This window comes from Natrix helvetica, assembly GCF_964273705.1.
Source record: "Natrix helvetica genome assembly, chromosome: 2".
Classification (NCBI taxonomy): domain Eukaryota; kingdom Metazoa; phylum Chordata; class Lepidosauria; order Squamata; family Natricidae; genus Natrix; species Natrix helvetica.
The window spans coordinates 255,806,381-255,824,935 of NC_138552.1; the positions used below are offsets into that span (position 1 = coordinate 255,806,381).

The window sequence follows — 18,555 nt, forward strand, 5'->3', positions numbered from 1 at the left end:
CACATGTCAGCCTTCTCCAGCCTGGGGATTTCTGGGAGTTGTAACCCAGAACATCTGGAGGCACCAGGTTAGATAAAGTTGCAGCATATTGCTCTTTTAATCCCTTCTTGGAAACTTATTAGAGTTTTCCTTAAATAAGAAATAAGCTTTCCCACTGCTACTAATATTTACTTTGAAGTTCAATCACTTTCTAGGTTCTGCTAGCACCCTGCTTTTATTCACTGTACGCATTCAGGGTCTTCAATGAATGCATACCATTTTATGCGTATCTTTAGGGGTCCTTGATGTGGAAAAGACACTCTGAAGGAAGAATCCTGGAAAATTATTTCAGTATTCAAGGATGCCCAGTCAATGATTTTGTAGCTCTCCCCCTCCCCCCACCTCCCTCTCATTAGTTGCTTGTCATTTCACTTCTTACTGAAAAGGTTAAAAACGGCAAAAGCTATGGAGTCAGAGCAATCATACTTCAGAACTACATCTCTCCTTACGCTTTCTGTATATGCCAGTACATTGAGGGAATCCACCTAATGCAACCTTGACTGCTAAATTGATATGCCATAGTGGTAATTATTATATAAAAAATAAATGGGCTGTAGAAAATGGCTATTGCCATTTGTAATTGTAATTTTGAAACGAAGGTAAGATTACTGACAGATGAATTATAATTTTCTTTGATAATGCTGTCCAAAGCAATTTAATACATGGTCTTATTTAAACACCTATATTTTTGATTTGTCTCAGCAAATGGCAGCATCTACTTGTCTGAATTTGAAACTAAAGAAAATTGGCCCTAAATTATTACTACTGTGGGAAGTTGAAAAAAAATCCAACAAGAAGCCTGTGACAAATTACTTCTGTACTCCCCCCCCTCCCCCCGCCCAATTACCATTGTAGTCAAGCTCCATTCTGGGTTAACTTTATTCTTACTTTAACTTTACTTTGCCTTTATCAAGTTGCAATATAGATTGAGGGATTTTGAAAACTGAAACTCTCATACTTCTTGATTGTAGACTGTGGCTTAAGGGCTTTCTGAAACAAAATAATTAATAAGAGTCTGGTTCTTTTACCACTGTTTTAGGTAATGTGATGATGTTACAAATTAGATATATCTCTATTGTTGGGCGATCCATTAATGAAAATTTCTCAGATGCTTTTATCTGGTCAGCTTGATGATATGACTTTCTCCAAGTCCTATGATTGCTCAGTTGACTTTTCACTAAGGGATCTGGTACAATGTTAAGCGGCAAAATCAAGGAAAAAATTGATCACAGAGTGAAGATAATGAAGGTGTGATTTGTGTGCTTTTATGGTGCCATAATCAGTCATATATGCTACTTCCTCTTCTTCCCACCCCAAAAAAGGTTTGGAAGCTGGCAAGAGTATCAAATTAGAATGCAATGCACAGTTTGGACATTTTTTCAGAATTACCTACAGAGAAGAAAAGGTTCTGCGGAATAATGTGAAATATAAAATCTTGGAAACCCAGAAAAATGGGGTGAAATTCTCTAACAGGTAATTTCAACATCACAAGTCAGTTCTGTTCCTGCTTTTAGCCCTGAACTTATTCTTAAGTATGCTACTTGGAAAATGATTGCATTCCTGGGAAAATGGGAATATTACAATGTGAAATGTTGCAAACATTTCTGCCTTTTTTATTTATGTCCAGTGCATTGAAAGAGATTAATGAAGACTATGTGAAGAACAGAAAAGAATATGAAGAAATGCAAGATGCTGTAGTTAAAGAAATAATCAATGTTGCATCAGGTAAGACTATATGCTTGCTTCTGAAATTGCTATGTATGTTAAGAGAATAAATACTTCAATAGAAAGGGCAAACCAGATTAAATTATTGAACAGATCAATAGAACTTCCAAAACATTTTGACTTGAAAGAACAAGCAGGATATAATTATCTGTTTGGAAATTTTTAAAAGTGCCATGGGAAGTATCCATTTGTACATTTTTTTCTAAATTCTATCATGAGGATTTATTGATACATTAATATCCTTTCTCAATCAGAATTTCATTTGGTTCATCATTTGATATAATAAACATAATACCAGTTCTAAAGGAAAAAAATGGTGTTGAATAAACAGAAACTTCACACAACTAATTTCTGCTAAAACATATCGTCATTCTCACTTAGTCTCCATTCCCATCAAATTGTATCCATACTCCTTTTAAACCAAAATTGATGGATGGACGATAAATAGATAAGATAAGATAGATAGCTTTAACTTTGTTATGGGTGCCCACTCCACTAGACTGGTTGGTTTACCAAAATTTAATACATAATTAAAAGTGTTAAAAACATAAAGCAATAGAAGAAAACCTGGTCTAAAAACAACCATAACAATGAAAACTGAACAGGGTCTTGACAAATATGAACCCCAGGCCTGGGAGCAGAGCCAGGTTTTAAGGGCTTTCTGGAATCCCAGGAAAATGTCTGCTGTCGGTTTCAGTGATGTCCCATTTTGTCATGGAAATGGAAGTAGATGATCTTGTTTAGTATAGTATATACATGTATATACAAGAGTAAGGTTCTACATTTAGGCAACAAAAACGGAATGCACAGATACAGTATAGGTGGTACCGTGCTCAATAGTAGTAACTGTGAGAGGGATCTTGGAGCTCTAGTGGACAACCATTTAAATATGAGCCAGCAGTGTGCAGCAGCTGCCAAAAAAGCCAACACAGTCCTAGGCTGCATCAACAGAGGGATAGAATCAAGATCACGTGAAGTGTTGATGCCACTTTATAATGCCTTGGTGAGGCCACACTTGGAATACTGCATTCAGTTCTGGTCGCCACGATGTAAAAAAGATGTGGAGACTCTAGAAAGAGTGCAGAGAAGAGCAACAAAGATGATTAGGGGACTGGAGACTAAAACATATGAAGAACGGTTGCAGGAACTAGGTATGTCTAGCTTAAGAGAAAGAAGGACTAGGGGAGACATGATAGCAGTGTTCCAATATCTCAGGGGTTGCCACAAAGAAGAGGGAGTCAAGCTATTCTCCAAGGCACCTCTGGACAGAACAAGAAGCAATGGGTGGAAACTAATCAAGGAGAGAAGCAACTTAGAACTGAGGAGAAACTTCCTGACAGTTGGAACAATTAATCAGTGGAACAGCTTGCCTCCAGAAGTTGTGAATGCCCCAACACTGGAAGTCTTTAAGAAGATGTTGGATAGCCATTTGTCTGGAACGGTATAGGGTTTCCTGCCTAGGCAGGGGGTTGGATTAGAAGACCTCCAAGGTCCCTTCCAACTCTACTATTGTATATCTACTATAGTGTGTATTGTGTATTTGTGTATCATAGCATAGTAGATTATCTTGTTTCAAGAAAGGGAATTCAGGAACTCTGAATTTCTGTCTCTTTTAAAGTCACAACTTTTGCAAAATGGGATTTTAGCTTTAACAGGAATTAACAGTTTGTGAGTTTTAAATACTAATTTTGCCATTTTAAAAACAAACTTGTATCATGCTTGTCATTTGCACCATTTGAATTTTGGCAAATATTCTTGGCTACCTATACCTTGCCCTGGTATAAACAAATGATAAACCAAAGTAGCTTTTTTGATCAGTTCTTGCAAGTAGAGCAGAAAAAGCTTTTCCCTGGGTGGTGGGGAAGTGATAAATAGAAAAAATAAGCATGAATAAGATTATGATACAGGCAAATGGACTAGCTTGTAGCTTTCTGTTGCATAAGCTGTTCCAGATTGCATGAGAGCTCATGACTAGTGGCTGCCTAAACATTTGGTACACAATGTTCCTAGCAATAAGCAATACTTTACATTCATTGATCTAAATCACTGATGGCAAACCTTTTAGACACTGAGTGCACAAACTGCACTTGCATGCCCAAACCGAAAAATGTCTGTGCGCACGCGAACGCGTGCACACACAAACCTTCACGAATGTGCACATGCGCAGCAGAGACCCAAAGACCAGCTGGTTGGCAGGGGGGCATCCCAGCACCGGTAGTGCGGCAAGAGGTAAGATCTTTTTCTTTTGTGAGCTTCTGTTTCATTATTTGCAGGGGAACAGAAGCTCACAAAAGAAACGCCATGGAGATCTGACCTGGGGCGACGGTGCACATGCCAGCAGAGAGGGCTCTGCGTGCCATAGCTTCGCCATCACGGGTCTAAATAGTAATTTCTGATTCTAGACATTGAATATATGTCAGAATAGGCTGGTGGGGATTTAACAAAATAGATTAAATCTACAATCCACCTTCAATTCAAATGCTTTGAATAAGGTAAGATATTTTATGCTGTATTTTTCCATGTCTCTAAATGTACTGGGTAGTATAAACTTCTAGGAATTTTTCTTTCTCCAAAAAAGATTTAAGGTTCATTTACACAGTCTTTAGCCTCTTTGCTTTCTTTCACTATAGAGTGAAATAAAACATAATTAGATGCCATGAGGCCCATTTATCAATTATCACTAAATGCTGGAAGCCTTCAAATAACTGTCTCTAATTTATTAATGTACAGATAGTCCTTGATTTATGAATATTAATTCAGTGACTGTTGAAAATTACGATGGTGCTGAATGATCCTCAGAGTTACAGCTATCCCAGAATCTCCATGGTAATGTGATTGCTATCTGTGTGCTTGGCAGCCCATTTATACTTAGGACCTTTTGCCAAGCATCCTGCAATCACTTGATTACCATTTGCAACCTTCCCTGCTAGCTTCCCCAAAAAGTCAATGGAGAAGCGGAAGGAAGGTCACAAGGGTATGTCTCCACCCGCATATCCTCCACAGCTCTTCTGTGTTCTTGCTGGCCACTTGTGCACCCCAACATATCCTCCTCAACTTATATGGCACACTTTCCCTGACTCAATGGCACCTTTCCTGCCCCCTCATTTCCTCCCCCACCTGGCAGCACCTACTTGTCTGCCAGACAGCTTAGGATGTTGCAACTTCCTATCGACTTCTCAGCTGATTTTGATTGTGGGAAGTCAGCAGGAAGTTGCCTCTCCTAATGACGGTGGGATTCATGATGATAACTGGGACTGCAGGGATTGCCATCGCTTTTGGATGCAATTACACTTTATGAGAGCATCACTGTGTTGTTTTGATTGCAAGTCCAGGACCATCTGCATTAACAAGTGTAGCTGCTTATTTGCTGAATACAGATGTTGAGCAGGTCCCATTAAAAGGAAATAAAGAAATGATAGTTCTTTTAAAATCAAAGCACCTAATTATAAAAATTACAGTTGGAATTTTTGGTCCTTTCTTGCTTAGGTTGCTGCATTTTGTGCCCCCTGTTCTGGCTAAACCCACCCCTTCACTAGGGCTTATTTTCAGGGGAGGGTTTATATTTTTGCCCACCGTGAAAATCTAACATGGCCTTAGTTTCAGCAGCAGCGTCTCCTCGCATGGCTTCTTCCGATGTCCCAGGTGTATTGATTTCCATGCCTTCTTTTCCTGTTACGTGGACAGAATTGCGAGCTGTGACTGTCACCGTTAGGCAAGGAGGGCATGAGGGTTGTGTTGCTTGGCCTCCGGCTTTGCAATTGGCTGCAAAAGCGATGCGTTTGCTGGAGGCAGAGGCCTGAGCGGCACCCGTGAATCAGCTGTTTTGTGAACGGAGCGGTCCAGCTGATCTGATTAAGGGGTCAAGAAGCCTTGAGGTGACTGGGGAAGGGAAGGGCTGGCCCCTGTTCTGGCTAAACCCATCCCTTCACTAGGGTTTATTTTTGGGGGAAGGTTTATATTTTTGCCCACCGCGAAAATCTGGCACGGCCTTAGTTTCAGGACATGTTGTATTTGGGGGGAAACAGTAGTATATCAGTATACAGAACTATATAGTATATCACAGAAGTGAGTACACCCCTCACATTTTGTAAATATTTAAGTATACCTTGCCAGCAGTTTAGACATTAATGGCTGTGTGTTGCGTTATTTTGAGGGGACAGCACATTTGCACTGTTATACAAGCTGTATACTCACTACTTTGCATTGTAGACAAGTGTAATTTCTTCAGTGTTATCACATGAAAAGATATCCTTAAATATTTACAAAATGTGAGGGTGTGTCCTCACTTTGTGATATACTGTATGTATTTGGCATGCTTGTTTTTACATAACTTATCAAGTTGCATTTTCTGCTTAAATGGTAATATCCAAAGTGCGCTTGCAAACACTAAAAAAATAGTTCGCAACAATTTTGAAAGTAAAATGAAACAAAAATCGATTGTGTGTCATCAGGTCAGTCGATTCTTGGCAGATAGATACATACAGGTAGTCCTCAACAACCAATTGCTTAGCAACCGTTTGAAGTTATGACAGACAACTCAAAAGGTATTTACAACTCAGTACTAAACTCCCAATAATCCCCCCCCCCCCAATCCAGTCATATAAACTGCATTTTGGGTGCTCAGCCACCGGCTTGCAATTATGGCTGTTTGCAGCATCCGTAATCACGTGACAATATGTATAACCTTTTCTCCCGAAAACTGGTCTTTACTTCTGATTTAGGCTATAACAAACAATAGCTTCACTTAATGACCCTGGCAGTCACTGTAGAACCATGGCTTTTGCTTAATGACTGCTGCAACAAAGTTAAAAACTCTGTCTTGATTTATGACCATAATGTACCAGGTCTTCACTTGTTGCTTAACAAGAAACTGTCAGATGAATCCCATTGGGAAGACCATTCCATTGTATTGATGTTTTCACGCAGAGCCCAAGCTGCATGCTTTTATCTGAGAGGGAAGGTAGAAGAGACTCCTTCAAAATACTCAGGCTTGACATGTCACTGGAAGAAGCATGGTGCCCTTACAGTTATCTTGAGAGTATGTTGTCTGCAACTTCCTCTTTGAGAAAATGAACTGAAATATTCTGTATTAGCTGCTGCTTATGAGTATTCTCCAAAGACAAGCCTATGAAAACCAGTCTTCAGTTTTATATATATATATAGGAAGTGATGACTGAATGAAGGCCTTACTTGGAAGGAGATCTAAGCTCTCAAAAATACACATGGCATGGAAACAGCTTCGTTATTCCTTCATGTAGTAAGAAGATCCAGCTTTGTTTTAATTATAGTTTGAGGAGGCTGGTAGCTTTTGTAAGTCTATTCACAGGCCTGGCCCAGAACTTGTTGCATACATCTTCTATTTCAGGAAATGAAAATGCAGTGCCACCGGTACCATACTTTTCCCCTCTGTTGGCTTGTTAATCCTTTAATTTGCTATTCCTCAACAAACTCATAGTTACATTCAAACATACCCTTAGGCAATCCGCTACAATCCAGATATAACAACAAAACCTACTGCTTCTGACATGCTGTTTTTCAGGCTCATTTAAGGCAGCATGAATTTGGCTAAAACTTCTCAGACCCTTGAAACAATATAGATAGAAACTAAATATGGTAACTCAAGAACTGACTTTACTGAGGGATAGGAGTCTAATGTAGAAGTTGTATCTCATCTTGATTCAAACCCTTTCCCCATGATTCCTTTTGTGTAATGGACTTTCTGTCTTCCATTTTTCTTTCTCAGTTGTAAGTGCCAGGGTTGTCTGTTGGCATTCTTTATATCCTGCTGTGAGAGTCTCTTACATTAATGGGATTTTGATACCTGTTGACAGCATTAGTATATTAGACACTGTTGGATAAGAAGGACTAATTGAAGCATCTGGATTCAGCAGCCTAATCGCCATTGGTTGCTGGAACTTAACTTTGACTGAGTTTGAATCTAACATCTGAAGGGATTTTAAAACTGAAACATATAAATCTGAGACTATCAAGCTGGAACTCCCAGGGACCTTTTCTCTCTAGCTATAAAAAAATCAATTTGATTCCTGATGCTTTCATAAATGGAACAATGGTGTGGAAGTGGATTCCTGGGTTTTTCCCCTTTTTAGCTTAGCCCACAGCCTTGATCTATTTTGTTGATTTTCCACCCAAGTAGGACTTTATTTGCTAATGATCAGTCTATTTCCCATGGTTAAAAAATTACAATGGAGTAAAAATCCAACTCTAAATGAAAAGAATATATTGGGTGAAATTCTATGTCAAACTGACCACAGTTGGTTAAAGAGAATGGTACTAAAATAACATTAGGAATTCCGTTTGGCTTTCTGCATAGTGAGAAAAATATCTGAACACTCTTTCTTTTCAATAGGGTATAAAGAACCCATTCAAATTCTCAATGATGTCATTGCTCAGCTAGATGCCATTGTCAGTTTTGCTCATGCATCAAATGCAGCACCAATACCATATGTGCGCCCAGTTATTCTAGAAAAAGGGCAAGGAAGAATTATCTTGAAAGCTTCCAGGCACCCTTGCATTGAAGTTCAAGATGATGTTGCCTTCATCCCGAATGATGTCACTTTTGAGAAGGACAAACAGATGTTCCACATCATTACTGGTGAGACTTCATTTTTATATCATGTTTATGGTCTTCCCCCTCTGGCCCGGTTTGAACTGCAATTTTTTTTATGTAGATGCTTTAAAAGGCTTGAAGCTTTGCCTTTAAACAGACAGAAAAAGATGGCATAACAGTTGTTCCAAAAGAGTATTTTGTGTTTAGGTGCACAGTCAATTTTAGACTCTAGAGGGAGGCATTTTCAAGTAAGCCTCATGCACCCAAATTTCACTTTTAAAGAGGGAATTGATGCACTACTGCTCTCCAAATTAGTGGGGATGATTTTCATGATATGCAAATAAAGCAATAAACCTGGTACAGCTGTGGCTGCCTGGGTGGGGGTTGGGCTTTCTGTGGAAGACGTCTGGCACAAACTCATACCCTCAGTTTGTTCCCTGTTCTTGGTTTTTTTTTTGGTCCTCCTCAGTTCCTCTTCCGGGATTCCCAAATAAAAGTAATCTTTCCCCTCTCCACCCCCAGCTCAGTTGTAAATCAGTGGGTTTTTTTTACTTATTGTTTTCTATAGCAGTTCTTCAGATTGAATGACTCATACCTTGAAAACGATCGATCTGCAGTGCTTTAATCTGTAAAATACTTGGTGAGGTCTGTGCAAGTGAGGGCACAGATGACCAGTTTGGCTTTTGAATGTTCTATTCAATTCTCATGTATCCCTGTGGTATTTGAAACATCTACTCTCCTTTATTTTCCTGTAAGAAAACCAGAGTTTTCCACTCTCCTGTACAATGCTATCTCAGCAAAATGCCCAAGTAATTTTATGGTGTTTTAATTACTCCAAAGATTTTAATTCCTTCCCTTATAAATAAACACGTGGAAGTCTGAAGGATGCACCCTTGGTTATCTTACTCTCAGTTCTCTAGGCATTTCCCACCCTCTCTTTTCCATAACACCTTTGGTGAAACAGTTTTGCTGTGATTTTATGGTTGCTGGGGAGAGCTTTTCTTCCTCCCCCCCCCCTCCGAAACTGGACATACCTACACTTTCCTAGTATTTACAGACTCGGTAAATATATGATGATTTCTTGGCAACAGTGTAGAAATGTAGAAAATGTACAAAACAGTATAGAGAGACTATTTTGGTTTTCCAGTCTAACCTACAGTAATTTCTTTTGCATTTTGTTTTATTTTTAAAAGAAACTGACCATTTCTAATTTTGACATTTCTTCAATTTAAGCTTATTTTCTCTGGGTGGGAAGAGAGAGGATTGCATTAATCTAAGGCTATTTTTTTAGTGCTCATTAAGCACTAAACTCATAAAGTTTGCTCTAAATCCTGTACTTAAAAAGACACCCCCCCCCCCATTTAAAAAAAATCCATAGAACTAAAAATGCAGAATCCCATTTGTCACAGTTCTTCCAAGTCAGGCCAGGTGGGCAAGGGGACCTTTCACCTCTGGTTAACCTTGGCAGAGCTATCTCCTTCCATTCATCAGTTGGTCATGAACCATGAGGAGGCAAATGGGCATGAATAGCAGAGCTTATAATAAAAAGAAGGACGATCGCAGAGGCTCTGTTGCTTTCATTGCTGGGAAAATAAGTCCTTTTCCTGCTGTCTGCATTTGATCATGAATGTGAGTCACCAGGAGAATCCTGGCATCCAAGCTTTGTATCTTCAGAAATGTTGCCTTGCCTGTTTTAAAATTCAGTTGTGTGTTAGACCCTTGTGCAATTGCGAAACACTCTTGGTCCTCCAGATGTGCCTGAGCTATAGCTCCCAGCATCCTTTATTACTGCCCATACAGCTGGTGTTTTGGGAGCTCTTGATTGTGGGTGGAGACATAGACTTTCTATTGCCTAGACTTAACAGAAAATTATCACTGCAGATGATAGCAGATATTGAAAACATTTGTCTGCAGAAATTGAAATAAGGGAGAGTTAGCAATAATTATTCTAATTATATAGAATAAACATTCTAATTAAAGACTGTAAAAAAACATGGTAAATATGAAGTTTATTTTGTTTAACTTTTGGGGAATACTTGCTCTGCAGGACCAAACATGGGAGGAAAATCAACTTACATACGGCAGACTGGGGTGATTGTTCTTATGGCCCAAATTGGATGTTTTGTGCCGTGTGACTCTGCAGAAGTGACTATTGTTGATTGCATCCTGGCTCGAGTTGGAGCTGGAGATAGTCAACTCAAAGGGGTATCTACTTTCATGGCAGAAATGCTGGAGACTTCCTCCATCCTTAGGTAAGAGCAGTGACAACATTTGTTTAGCAGAAGTGTGAAAGGTTAAGACTATTCTCCAGGCTTACTGATCTGCCGCTTCTAAAGAACATACAGATGACTGTAAGATCTGCCTTCACTTACCTATTGCTACAGCTATCTTTCATTCCCCCATTTTTTCTCCTAGCTACCTTGCTTCTATGAAAAGTTGCTGTTTCCTTTTGTTCTTGCTCCTAAAAAAATCAACAGCTCTTTTCTACTTTTCTATACTTACCCTCAGGGCTTTATTCTCTTCTATCGCAAATTAATTGCTTGCACAACTGATCGCTTGCACAAGAACTGCCTTTGTGCCAATGGAAATTGTATTGGGCCACGGAGATTCAAGAGGAATCACAAAATCTTGAAAACCTCTAGTTCAAACAGCCCAGTAAGCAGAGAATACTGATATTTGGGGTGGGGTGTGGGAGATTGAAATTGTAGAAATTGAACAAGGGCTGCAGCATTCTGCAAACTAGACTTCCTTAGAGATTTCCTTTGTCCTGAATATGTCCTTCTAAAATCTGCTTGTACAAACCCATTTGTAGGTTTAGATCATAGAGAAACTCTGATTTCTATATAGAGATAAGGAGAAATTCATCAGGTCACATTTTCGTACAAATTTAAAATGTGTATTTCCAAACTGGCATGTGAACTGCAGTATAAATTTCTTGTGCACGCACAAGAGAAATTTGTAAGCAAGTGCAAATAAAAGGTGCAAACTAAAGTCCCAATATTACTGGATATAATGCACACAAATGTGTTATGAAAAACTGTTTCAAATTGTTCTACTTTAAAAGTAGAGTCTAATGTCTTTTTTTTTCTTTTAGGACTGCAACTGAGCATTCTTTGATAATCATTGATGAGTTAGGGAGAGGAACATCAACATATGATGGATTTGGATTGGCCTGGGCAATTTCTGAATACATTGCGAGCAAAATGAAAGCTTTTGCTATGTTTGCTACTCATTTTCATGAATTGACAGCCCTCGCTGATCAAATACCCACTGTAAATAACTTGCATGTTACAGCATTAACTTCAAAGGAAACACTGACAATGTTATACCGTGTGAAAAAAGGTGAAATGCATTACTTAAGTGGGACAGAGAAAATCTGCTTTATTTTATTGTAGAATGAGTGACTGTTTCTTTATAAAGTTGAAAAATTGTCTCAGATATTTATCTTTATAGATTGTAAAATATACTTTCCTATATTTCTACTTTCTTTGATTTTATGAAAATATAGCTCTTAGGATCTGATCTATGTTAACAATATCTTTATGAATAATGCCAGCTGAGTTGTTGAGTGGGACTGATTTCAGCAGATTCAAATAAAGAATAGTTGATAAAATGAAGTTGTTAGAAATTGAAAATGAGGTATTAGAGCATGAGTGTCCAACTTGATCGCATCATATGACTTTTTTGCCTTTGTGGAACTGGGTTGGGCGTGGCCTGCGCGTGGTGAATCTGGTCCGCAGGCCGCCAGTTTGACACCCCTGTATTAGAGGGTAGTGATACAGAAATGTTTTCATTGATTACAACTTTTAAAATATATACTTAAAATTAAGAACATATATTATGAGAGTCAAAAATCTCATATAGAAAATTAAAATTGTCAATCTTCAATTTGTCCCATTTTAATAATCATTTTTTTGTCAGGAATGACTTTAATTCATAACAGCTGATATAATGCATATCAGCTTGAATATTTGCATTGGAATAACCAGTCAAACCAATAATAATTTTAAAGTTAGTTTTTGTGCAGGATTATAACAGAATAACAGAGTTGGAAGGGCTCTTGGAGGTCTTCTAGTCCAACACTCTGCTCAAAATATAATTTATCTTGGCTATGAATATAGAATTGTATATGCATTGATTATTTATTTATAATTATTGTCACTACATTTTGCAATCATTAGATGATATTTCACTGTACAATAATATAAGGAAAATTTATTACAATGGTTAAAGATTGGCGTGGAAATTACATTGCACATTGTACAAAAATAGAAACATTGTCAAATTTATTTTTTATCAATTTTAGATGCATTTTTCAACTATAATAAATCTGGGGAATGTAGTTTTATCCAAGTTCAAAGGGTTGATTACAGGTAGCCCTCTACTTATGACTACAATTGATCCCAAAATTTCTGTTGCTAAGTGAGATAGCTTTTTAAGTGTTCAGTGAATTTTGCCCCATTTTATGGCCTTCCTTGCCATATTGTTAAGTGAATTATAGCATTTGTTAAGTTAGTAGCATAGTTGTTAAATGAATCTGGTTTCCCCATTGACTTTTTTTGTCAGCAGGTCGCAAAAGGTGATCACATGACCCTGGGACACTGCAACTGTCATAAATATGAACCAGTTGCCAAGCATCTAAATTATGATCATGTGACCAGGGGAAGCTGCAATAGTCCTAAGTGAGAAGAACATTATAACTTTGAAAACAAATGGTTGTAAGTAGAGGATTACCTGTATTGTTGCTATTGACCCGAATACTTGTCAGTATCTTGTTTTGGGTGCATGTTCTGCTCTTGTGTGGTCTGAAGTTAGTAAGTTAACATTCAAATTAAAATGACTTCCTCCTGATGCTTCTTCAGGGGCCTGTGACCAGAGCTTTGGTATCCATGTAGCAGAATTAGCGGCCTTTCCCAAACATGTGATTGAGTGTGCCAAGGCGAAAGCTCTGGAACTGGAGGACTTCCAGAACATAGGAATATCTCAGGAGGAGGATGAAGAACCAGCTGCCAAAAGATGCTATATGGAGAAGCAGGTTTGTTGGATTTTACTGTTTATTTATTAAAATGTCAATATTCTGCTCTGCATAATTCTTTGGAACATATTTGCCGAGTTCATATATCTTATCATAATGTCATTTTGGCTCATTGTGATGTGTCATCACAACCATTGAGACTTGACAACAGATGTATACTTTTTAAGATGAGCAGCCAGACAAATCTTTTGAATAAAAAAATGTAGCTCATATTTACAACCAATAATCTTGACTTTTACCAAAAAATAAATACAAATGAAAAATGCAATCGTGAGTTGAAAATAAACGTCGATTATTATTGTGAATTAAAAAGAGTTGGACCTAGAGAAGATGAAGAATACGAGAGGAACATTTTGAAACAGAGAACATTGCTAAACGGAGATCTGGATTCAGGTTGTAAGATATTTTTATGAGAGAAATCTTAGGGAATCAGCAGCAAGTCATTTCAAGCAGTCTTTTCAACTTGCATGCTATTTCTGGTGCTCACCCCTTATTGAAGAAAATATTAATTTCCTTGTTTGTTTTGGCATAAAGAGTGGCTGTGCAAGATCAATCTAAAGTTCATTTTAATCCAGCGTTTTCTCTCTTACCATGGCCAGTCAGATGCTTCTGAGGTGTTTGTAAGCAGGAAAAGGCATCTCCTCCTGTTGTACCTCTCCAGTAGTAATTGGAGACAACATTGAATTGTAAAACTAACAGCTTTTGATAGACTTGATCTGTACAAAGCTTTAAGGTTCTTTTTTAAAGCTAATGGCCATCACTTCAACTTGTGGTAGAGAAATGATTGAGCACTCTGATTACTTTGGTTGCTCTGTTTTCCACTTTTTGCACTTCTCTCATAGCCTTTTTTAGATGTGACACCAGAAATATTCGCAATTATGGTGGAAAAGCTTATGTCAGAACATGCCAACAATTAGAGATGATCCAGCTATTGTTTCATTAAAGCTAACAAGTTATACTGAGTCATTGGTCTCCTACTGTTAAGAACAAAGAACATTGGCAATTAGTCAACCAAGTTTTTATATAAGGTTATAAAGATTGAAGTTGAGCTGATGGACTCATTTGACCATTGTCAAAGAATCACTTTGCAACTGATAAGAAAAACATATAGGCCATTCATAGGAATCGAGATATCTCCATCTTTGGAAAGAGAGCACTTTGCAATGCAGGTATGTATCAGGTATTAGTCACTTTGACATTGATCATATGCCTTCTTCAGCTATTACAGATATGAATAATATTTGCTATCTGAGCAAGTATGAGTGCATCTTTTCTCCTCACTTCTTTGTCAGCTCAATTTGGAATTAGCCTATTGTTCCAAGGGCTTATTAAATAAAATGGGTGTGTTTTTTAAATACCATTTCTAGCCAAATATATTTTTTTTCCTAGAAGGTGGTAATTAGGGCTGTTTTAAGTGAACATTCTTGGAGAACTTGTGGGTGGCAGAAATAGAGCGAACAGGGGCCGGTTTTAGGACCTTCTCCACCTGGTATGTGGGTGGAGTAAAACTATTAATCAATGAGCCAGTTCAATAAACTTTTGCTATTTCCACAGTATTTGTGCTCATATGCCTTTGTTAAAATATAAGGGAAAGGAGATGCAATCTTAATTGTGTACTAGGTTCTTTAAGTATGTTCTAAATCAGGGTCCCCAACCGTGGACTGGCACCAGTCCACAGCATGCCAGAAACTGGGCCTCACAAACAAACAAAGCCCCATCTGTGGGATGCAGGCAGCATGCAAAACCACATCCCTTCTGGTCCACAGAAAATCCTCTCTCTACAGAACTGGTCCCTGATGCCCAAAAGATTTGGGACCATTGTTCTAAAAAATGTTATCCTTTTTTTCTTTCATTGAGATAGTCCTTGTTTAAATAACCATAGGAAAAAGATGGAAGAATTATGGATAAACATAAAAGACTCTTTCTAGTCTTTCTATTTTTCTTTATAGCTGCCCTGATGGAAAATATTAAACCCTAACTAGGTTCAATAAATATTGAACTACAGGTAGCCCTCATTTAATGATCATTTGTTCAGTGGTTGTTTGTTGGCCTCTTCAGTTGCTGTCTTGGAAGAGGAGGATGAGTCGGAACCAGGGCCGTGAGACATAGAGACTTTGGGTTCTCAGGAGCACTGTGAGAGCCCAGGGTTGGAGGAGGCTCGGGTTCATCAGGCATTGGGGGCCACAATTGACAGAGGGACAGCCGCCTGCTCAAGAAGAGGGAGGAGAGGCACGGCTGCCATCAGTTAACACTGACAATCGGCAACAGGCTGCCTCTGATGAGGAACAGCTGCTGCCCCTGCTTGATGCCTGGATGTGAAGAATGGAGAGACAGGAAGTTCAGAGGAGGTTGGTGAGGCTGCTCGTGAAGAAACAGCCTCGCCCTTCCTAGTGAGGAAGTGTGGGTTGTGGATTACATAGTCAAGCATGTTGCAGTGAGCGGTTGGTGAAGGCAACCATTTGGTTTCCTGCGTGCCTTCGGCTCTGCTCCTTGCATATTGATTTTGTGTTGTGATCCTTGGGTTTGTCTTGTTGGCTACTCTTGGACCTGACCTGGATTCTGATCTGGATCTGGACTTGGACTATTCATTCTGGACTTGCCTCAGGGAGTTTCCTTGTAGGGTGCATTTCCTTGGGAACTTGCTGCATCAGCTTCACATGTGTGCTTGGATTTACTCATTGAACTGTTTGTGAGGGGAGTTTGTGACTTGGGGGAATTTTGGGGCATGTTGCTATAACAAGTAGGGTGGTGCAATAAACATACTCTACTCGCACCTATTGCCATGTGTGTGACTTGGTTCAGACAGACTGTTCCAATGGTATTTATGCCTGGTCTTTGAAGTTATGTCTGTTGCGGTGTTCCTGCAGTCTTTGATAAAAAATGGGGGATAATTGGCAGCCCTCCCAAATTTTTGACAACAAGGTGCACTTCAGTTCCCTGCATCCACAAATCTCTCTGCATTTCTCTGCTTTTGGCTGTCGTCTGTTCCGATGCCCATGCCTCTCTGTGCCCTGTCCTGCACCTCCACAGCTCTACACTCTACCTTGATATCTACCACCTAGCACTTAGGAAGTCGGTGCAATGCTAAACTGCCTCATGAAGGGCCAGGCTGGACATACCTTGTCAGCATCAGGAAGAAGAAGAAGAAGACATCGTTAGCAGAGTGCAAAGACTGCAGAATGTACGGCAGAGGTGGGGAATGAAGGGTGAAGTGCAGGGCAGTAGGGACAGCAGAGCGGCAGGTTCATGGTGGAAGGCAGGGCAACAGAAGTGGCAGGGGTGCAGGGTGAAGCACAGGGCAGCAAGGTGGTGAAGTGGATTTACAAAGTAGATACAAAACTTTAAAGAAATAATTACAGTGCAACAATAGGAAGAGTAATGGAAAAAATCAGTAACATTTATACTGATGCATGTTGATGTAAAATATTTTTAACTGGTCAATAATTCCCAAGACAGACAAATCACATAACAATATTATAAGTTACTAGACAATCAATGACCCATCAGGTCATCATTTCAGAAATATTTCCTTGCCAGATTCTTTAATATATCCAACAATGGCAGAGCTTCTAATGTACTGCCTTGACTGGAAAAAATGTTTTTTTTTTAAATTCAGGGAGATATTCAGAAATGTATCTGCCTTGAAAATAGCTCATGTTGAACCATGTAGCACAGTCAAACATCAGCAATTGACCTCCCAGAAATATTTTATGACACTGTATTATGTTATAAAATGTTTAACAAAATTTGCCAATTTTCAATTCCACTGGAGTCTTGGGTCCTGGATTTTGGATACATTCTGTAAGTTAGCTCCTTTTAGGTACCTTGGTCAAAAAGGTTTTGCCCTATGATACACCGTTTCACCCAGGATACAAGCACAATGGTTTTACTAGTATATAGATATATATCTTTGTTAATTTCCACATAGTTAATAAGATTTGTCAGGACTTGGGTAAAAAACGGTTCAATTTGTTTATATATTTTTATTTATGTTTATTTGCCTACTTTAGGCTTAATAGTTTTACCTCATCCTGCTTTGTTAGTCTAGTCTGGTCGATGATGAAATAAAGAACTTGTGTTTTTAAAGGTTAATGATTTGATATTAAGTAATTGACAAGTACCTTTTATTTTTATTTTTCAGGAGGGAGAACAAATAATTCAAGATTTCCTTTCTCAAGTGAAAGCAATGCCGTTGACAGAAATGTCTGAAGAAGAAATCCGGACCAAACTAAAGGAGTTAAAGGACTACGTTTTGAAGAAAAATAATTCTTTTGTAAATGGAATCATTTCCCGTATCAACGGTACCTCATGATACATAACTAAAATCACTTGAACTTGTGATTTTTTTTTCTGATCATAATCTCTGAACTGACACTAGAACTACTTTGTTCCCTCTGACTCCAACGCAATAGTAAAGAAGAAGCCTCAGGAATCATTGTGTTCCACTTTCTCATCCACATACATAAAGAGAATCAGAACAGTAGAGTTGGGAAATCTATAACAATGATACAAATACCTAGTCGGACTGTCCTGAAGTGGGCAAAAACACTTCAGAACTGACATGCATCTTCTGTGTTCTGTCAGCTGTACTTTTTCCATGCCAGATCCAAAGTTCCTTTAACCACTTTGGATCTGGATGCTAGAGACTTCTTTATGTTACTAAATATTATAACCATGAAATTATGCATTTGGTATTGTTTTATGTATATATATATGTTGTATTTTGTTGGGTTGTATTTTGCTGCAATCACTGAAGAATTCTTGTTTCAATCTTACTTTTGAAATATATATATATATTTGTGGTATCCTCTGAAATACTTTTAGGCATTTGACAGCCTTGGAATAAATCACACTTCTCGGTCATTAAGAGGTATGTTAATGTCACAGAAACAAAAAGAGACATGGCATTTTGCTATTATTTGTTAGAGTTTCATAGCTTATGCCAATATATTTAACCCTGAAGTCTAGAACAAAAAAAGCATTTACTAAGGGTTGTGGTTAATTTGTGTGTTGACGAAGGGTGTCGTTATATGACTTCCACGAGATTCCAAACTTAAAATTGTTATCCTTAATGCAGTGTAAAGTTTTACTATATATTTTATTCATGTTTTTTTCAAAACATTTCAAACAACTTGAAGAAAATAAAAATAGTTTGTCTTCCAATTAGTTTGTCCTCCCATTAGTTTGT

At 38.4% G+C, this 18,555-nt stretch overlaps 1 protein-coding gene across 1 annotated transcript in view; it reads left to right on the forward strand.

The window, feature by feature from the left end:
* The window catches only part of MSH2 (mutS homolog 2), an 83,476-nt gene extending 65,246 nt beyond the window's left edge, over window positions 1-18,230 (forward strand). The window contains exons 10-16 of the mRNA XM_081944768.1: window positions 1,362-1,512; window positions 1,667-1,764; window positions 8,132-8,377; window positions 10,380-10,584; window positions 11,427-11,674; window positions 13,195-13,367; window positions 17,509-18,230. Coding sequence (XP_081800894.1) covers window positions 1,362-1,512; window positions 1,667-1,764; window positions 8,132-8,377; window positions 10,380-10,584; window positions 11,427-11,674; window positions 13,195-13,367; window positions 17,509-17,679 — 1,292 coding nt within the window. The 3' untranslated portion in view covers window positions 17,680-18,230. The remainder of the gene's footprint in view (window positions 1-1,361; window positions 1,513-1,666; window positions 1,765-8,131; window positions 8,378-10,379; window positions 10,585-11,426; window positions 11,675-13,194; window positions 13,368-17,508) is intronic.
* The last annotated feature ends 325 nt before the right edge of the window (window positions 18,231-18,555 follow it).